This window comes from Ascidia mentula, chromosome 6 (genome assembly GCF_947561715.1).
Source record: "Ascidia mentula chromosome 6, kaAscMent1.1, whole genome shotgun sequence".
NCBI classification, from domain to species: Eukaryota; Metazoa; Chordata; class Ascidiacea; order Phlebobranchia; family Ascidiidae; genus Ascidia; species Ascidia mentula.
This window is the reverse complement of record NC_138571.1, coordinates 11,106,562-11,112,941: the sequence shown is the minus strand read 5'-3', so window position 1 is coordinate 11,112,941 and position 6,380 is coordinate 11,106,562. Positions and strand designations below refer to the sequence as shown.

The 6,380-nt window shown below is 35.7% G+C and overlaps 1 protein-coding gene across 1 annotated transcript; it reads right to left on the bottom strand.

Annotated features, from left to right (window-relative positions):
* Window positions 1–277: 277 nt before the first annotated feature.
* LOC145907185 (hillarin-like) lies at window positions 278–3,236 on the bottom strand. The gene is made up of 7 exons (XM_082994616.1): window positions 3,218–3,236; window positions 2,998–3,058; window positions 2,292–2,418; window positions 2,038–2,168; window positions 1,472–1,644; window positions 769–905; window positions 278–394 (listed from the first exon to the last, which is right to left on the bottom strand). Exons 1-7 carry the CDS (start codon window positions 3,234–3,236, stop codon window positions 278–280), a joined length of 765 nt encoding a protein of 254 aa, XP_082850742.1.
* Window positions 3,237–6,380: the final 3,144 nt, after the last annotated feature.

The following is a 6,380-nucleotide window of genomic DNA, read 5'->3' as shown; positions in this document are numbered from 1 at the left end:
TAAAACGCGTGACAAATTTTACCGTTTAGTCCAGAACTACACCCTCCAGTTGCACTGATGAGATCTTATTGGTCGAAACAGTTTGCTTTGTAAGTAGCTTACCGAACATTATGGATCACATGCTTGTATAAGAGTGGAAAATAATGCACAAGTATACGTTTCAGTTACCGGCAACACACACTACTGAATATATACATGACTAGTTTGTAGTTTGTATTCTCCTTCGTTCACTCAGTGTCGGATTTAATCTTGGAGCCGTCTATTAGAAAACTGGAATTCAAATGCAGTGTTTAAAATATCTGGCTTGTAACCAGTGACGATACTCAAAAGTGTTAAGAAGAGTTTCTGTTAGAATAAGATGGAACCAGGTGCGAAATATCTGGAGTTGACAAGTCTAAAATAGAAAGCCAGAGCCACAATGCTGTTTATCATATTAAGTAAACGTTTCGAACTCTTACTGGGTTCATCATCAGTGCTATAATGAACTGCTTACAAAAAAGCGTCAAGGTAAAGAGGGGATCAGTAGGAAGAAGGGAACAACAATAACATTACCGTTAAACAGCATTGTAGCTCTTGCTTTCCTTTTTGAGAAGATGGAACCAATTTAAGGAGTTTTGCCATTGAACTACCGGTTCGCAAGTTATAAGAAGGGGATAGCACGAACCCCCTGATGATAACGCTGTTTGTTATATCTTGCATGTATCACCCAAACATACAGGCCAGGCGAATCCAGATGTCCACATACTAAAACAAGTACAAATTTTCTACCTTAAACTGAGCAAGTGTTATTGGTTGATGCAAAAGTTGCCAAGCGGATTCATCTGGATAATGGCTTGAAATAAACATGTCTGGATCAGTGAGAAACCAAAACTCTTCAAATTTGTACGTAAATGCTCTTGTTGTTTCTGATAGAAAAATGAGACTTTTTGTGAACAGAGTACCTAATGATTTTATCCAGTTTTAGGGAAAAATAACAACACTTAAATAGTGTAGCGAACACAGTGTAATATTAATACGAAATACGAAACTGCATCTGTAATATTGGTATTTGTTTATACGTGACTTGCTCCTTCGTGCGACTAAATCTCCATACATCTGACAACAATCAGGTATATGTAATCTTTTACTGAAGATGACACAAACGTAAGACAGCAGTTCAAATAAAACCCGAAGAATTGGAATGGGTGGAATCCCCCTCACCAACCACAAACACAACCAAATACAATTCGTTATATGCAGTAGCAATGGTCAAAAGCGCGCACGGGGCATGTTAGGGCGGACTAAAATTCCTGGTGAGGGTTTAACTCCCTGGGATTTCCACCTACGAGTTTTGACCACAATATACCCTCAGCAGAGCGTTCGGTCTGGTCATTTTAAGGTTGGGAGTTGAAACCTCACCGGGAGCTTGCTTTTAAATCCAAAAAAGTGGCTGATGTAGTTTGGCTACAATGTCAGTAAACCTCCTTAATACCATCACGACTTCTTGCTCCCCAATGGGTGTCAATAAACCTCCACTCATTGTTGATAAGTACAGCATTCCACGCTCCATGGAATTTGTCAGGATCAACAGACAATGAATGGTCAGGATAGTATCCAAATCCTTTTGCGTAACCTTCTGTTGTTTCGCAATGAATTGCGGCAGCCCTAGTAAAAAAACATGAATTGTTTTAAATTTGTAGACAAACAATCTCTTGCTATTTTGGAAAGATGAAATACTTTAAACGTTGCGACAAACTTTTTTTCCCAAACTCGCAATGCTTATACACACCCTGTAAAAGTTTTTCATGCAATGCATAACAGACAAGATTAACTGCGCAGACGCGATCACTGCTATCCAATAGATAACACAATGTATATTGCCTTCGCTGTCAAGGCATTGCAGCCTGACTCAATCGGCCGCTTTTTCCGATTAGTGGATTTGAAAAATCAGGTCTAACCAGGCCCAACAGTCTACCAACTGAGTGCAGGAGCTTAGAGGTTAAATCAGGTATATTGTGGCAAGATACCTAAATTGTTTATCTACAGATCCGTTGAAACAAATCAGAGTAATCAGTTTTGTCTTGTTTGATAGCCTTCAAATGACCAAGTGGCGAATCGTCATCTAAGTGTTCAGGAAAGTTGATTGCATTCAAATCTTGGGAGCTGACCCAGTGAAAAAGTATCCGAACCTAAACCATATAATAATGTTTAAACTCCCTTTTAGTAATGAATTGTGTATAAGCTGCAGACAGATGGTCACTGTTTCGATCTAAAAGGTCTCCACATTGCTTATCAAAAATAAAATAAATAACTTTTTCCAGATCGGTTAATTTCCAAACGAAGAGTTCGTTCATTAATGCTGAATATGTAACATTGGTTGAGTTCATGTTAATGGCATATTCCTCTAAGTCACTGAATAAAGATATAGTTTCTTTGTCCCTGTGCAAATAAATTGTATCTTGTGAGCAATCTTAGCACATGGATTTTTTTGTCAAAACCTTACAACACAATAAATCATTTGTGCATGGCTATTTTTCATAATTCATATTATTATTTTATTTTACCAACTTGCACAACTCTTTCTTAGTTATTAGTGGCGGAAATGGTGCAGGTAGATCACCCATTATTGGCACATACTCCTTTTGCCTTTCACTGTTGTGAATTATTTCCACATGTGTCGCTGATCTGAAATTCTATATTTTTTGTAATAAAGTTTGTATTTGTTTATAATCAAACTTTGTACAAATACAAAGTCGGCAGAAACGATACAATTACCTCTTTTCGGTTTTGTATATTCTTCAAGATGTTTTCGACGTCTTTCTTGGTTTGGTCACTTGATTTCTTTTTCTCTGAATAAAAATATTCTTTAAATTATTTCACAGGAGCTTGTAGGGAGGAATGTGCCCCCATTAGTTTCTTCCAGGACAACTCAGCAATATTTGCTGTTTTAGTTTAGATATGGTTGGGCTCTTACATAAAATATATTTCGTAAAAATAAAACACAACCCATATCGTCACCTTTCTATATCCTTTCGAATATTGGCAGATTTTGCATCAAAATATCCACGCAATTCTTGCACTAAATCAAAAAAGATATTCAGTGAATTACTACAAAACATTTCAGTTCCAGATTTAAATAAAACTATGTGTATGCAATGAAACCATAAATTTGAGATAGGCCCAAATTTTTTTTAAACAAAATAATTTGTAAATTTTAGTGTAAACACTAATAGCCTACCATTTTTGCGTTGCTCCATTTTGATGCAAGGAACTTTCCCAAATTGCAAATGTTGTTTCTAATATAAAAAATATTATTTTTAATGCAACTTCGTTACAACAAAAACCGAAACCCTGCTTTTGCATAACAATTACAAATGAGCCTACGCGTAATGCAATGTACGCACTCATATGTGTTACAAACTATTATGACGACCCATCTCAAATACTTGACCGTCTTTAGTGTTGACCTTTTTTGGAGACGAATGCGCTTTTTATTAAAATTAGTTTTTATCAATACGACAGGTGAAAGTCGCACCATTTAGGAAACTCTACGTTAAACTAATTAAACTTAACATTGTGCGTATTTAACTATCGAATGTTTTGGAAAGCACAGGAAGTGTATGAGTAATGAATCGTAATTCTGAATACAGTCGAACATGTACAGATACTAACAAACTACATTCAGTAGCAAACTAAGCCAGAACAGATTGACACAATACTTCAGTGACGTCATACGTGCTGAGATTTTATTACAGTAGGCACTTGACAAACTGTCGTAAATATGGTTAGATTGCCAAGATAAAAATAATATTCCTAACTCTTATCTTTACTAGACCTTCATTTACCTGATAAATTAACTGTGAACTTTTGCTGCGTTTTAGTAACCTGGCGGCACTACTGCTTGCAATCGTATGGACAAAGGTCGTGTCAATCTTTAACCAAATTCGTAGTATTCTTGCGCCACGCTAGGCTTTCGGTAAACCAAACTTGAGTGCAGCAGCAAACGTTCAAGTGACTAAAACAAACTTACCATTCGATCAACAATTAATATGTAAACACAGACATGGTTTTATAACAAACGGTAATATTTACCAATTGCCTATGGGACGTTGCCTTATTGTGTCTGAAATTTCTGATTGTACAGAAATCAGACATATGGTAACAATATTTGTTAAGTAGTTAAATCCAAATAAATAGTTCAATGGTGCTTATGGGAAAACAACCCAAACCATCGAATAGTTGGCTTTCCCGATGAAATAGCAGTTGCTTATCATAGCGATAACATACATTCCAACTAAACAAAACAAGTCTTCCGTGAATACAAAGATATTTCAGTATATACAGGCAAACACGTGTCATCATTATTACAGCGACACCACGAGGATAAATGTTAAACAATTACGGGTAAAACTTATCTTTATACGCACTTCAAGATATATTTGTCAAAATACAACCAATACAAGACAGACAGAAACTGCTTGAATCACGTAATTTAACAAGGAAAATTAGGAAGAAATCCCAAAGGTAGTCGAAAAAAATATTGCTGGAATTTGACAATAATAAAGAATATATTACAGTGCATGCAATGAAACCCTACATACCAAGTGTAACAATGACATAGGCCGCGATCCAACGGCAGACGGTATTTTGTGTATCACGTCCATTGTTTATGTGCGTTGTAACTTTCCGTGCAAAATAAAAATGTTTGGTGCTATATGGGCCAGACTAATTGTTCTCATACTGATTCACGGTTTTGGTTGATTCATCGATACATGTGTTGTTTTGTAACTGAATGAAGAACATTCACATTGTTTCCATCATTGAACCGTCTACTTGGTATTCACAAACGCTTTCGCCGAAAACGTCAACCGAAAAACCACCATATAAGGTTAAAATGTATTGCCCAGGATGGGGAAGACGACTCTCAATTATCTATGAATAAATGTGAGGAAAAGTTAAAAAGTCATTTTGTTTCAAAAATCTCTTACAAATTCGTCCGAGAATTTGTAAACTTTAACAGATTTCTTCACTTCTTCCTGCAACTTGTTTTCAACTTTTTCTTCGAGACTCGATGAGAATTTAATATCTTTTTGTTGCAGTTTGGTTTTTAGCGTAACCCTCACAAATCCACTCTCGTCTGTTCTTATCATTCCATTTTGATGGGATGAAAGTTCAAGTTTAAGTTTGTAAAACATTCTATTTTTCAAAACTGACGCCTATCAATAAAGGTGTTGAAATAATAATAAATAAAGTGCTTCGAATTGTTAATTAGATGTTTCACAAACTGAATGAATGATTTATGTTTACTTCTTAATGTTATGTAAAATAACCACTTTTATTTAAATATGATAAACGTGTCATTTTACAAAAGTTTGTTAAAGAAATACTTAAACATTAAATGTGTTTGCTGATAGCGATTTGCATTAGGAAATGAGAGTTTTAAACGTCTTTTAAAATTTAATAAAGCGTGACGCGCTGATACGGTGGTTTAAAAAGTGCCAGAAACGTCCAGGCGGTGTTTTCTTATTTTGGCGAGAACGCGCTACGGTCGTAACAATCTGGTTTTAGTTTTGCTCGATGTGAACGATATTTTTCACACGTTTTAATGCTACATTTTTGCACCACCAAGCAGATCTTATTCATGTTTTCTTTGTCCGATTTTACTCTAATTACATTAGGAACAACATATGACAAATATTTGCAAACCTCAAAGTGGGCAAGTGTTATTGGTTGATGTAAAAGTTGCCAAGCGGATTCATCTGGATAATGGCTTGAAATAAACTTGTCTGGATCAGTGAGAAACCAAAACTCATCAGAACAGTATACCGTTTCTTGTGTTGTTGCTAAAAACATTGCCTTTGTAAAGATTTTGGTGATTTATAACAGTTTACCATCAAATTCTCTAGCGCCCCATTTGGTGTCAATGAACCTCCACTCATTGTTGATAAGAACAGCATTCCACGTTCCACGGAAACGATGAGGATTGGCAGAAAATGAATGATCAGGAAAGTAGCCAAGAGTCCCTTTTTTGAAACCTTCTATAACTTTACAATGGATTCCAGCAGCACTTAAAAACGCATAAATTAATTTTGTTCGCAAATTAAACCATACATGGGGAAGGACAAGTTATTCTACCCCTCCTGATATATACATAACCTATGTAATATTGCTGTATTTCAAACATAGAATAATTACCGACACAATCGTTGAAACACCATCGAGTAGTTCGAAGTTCTTTCCTTGATTGCTTTTAACTGATCCAAAGGAGAGTTTGGAATCAGTTGGTCAGGAAATTTGATCGCATTTAAGTCTTGTGAACTGATCCAATGGAACAATATTCTGACCTAATAAACTTACATTAGACCTTGAATAAAGCTAAAAACAACCTAACCTTCTCAAGG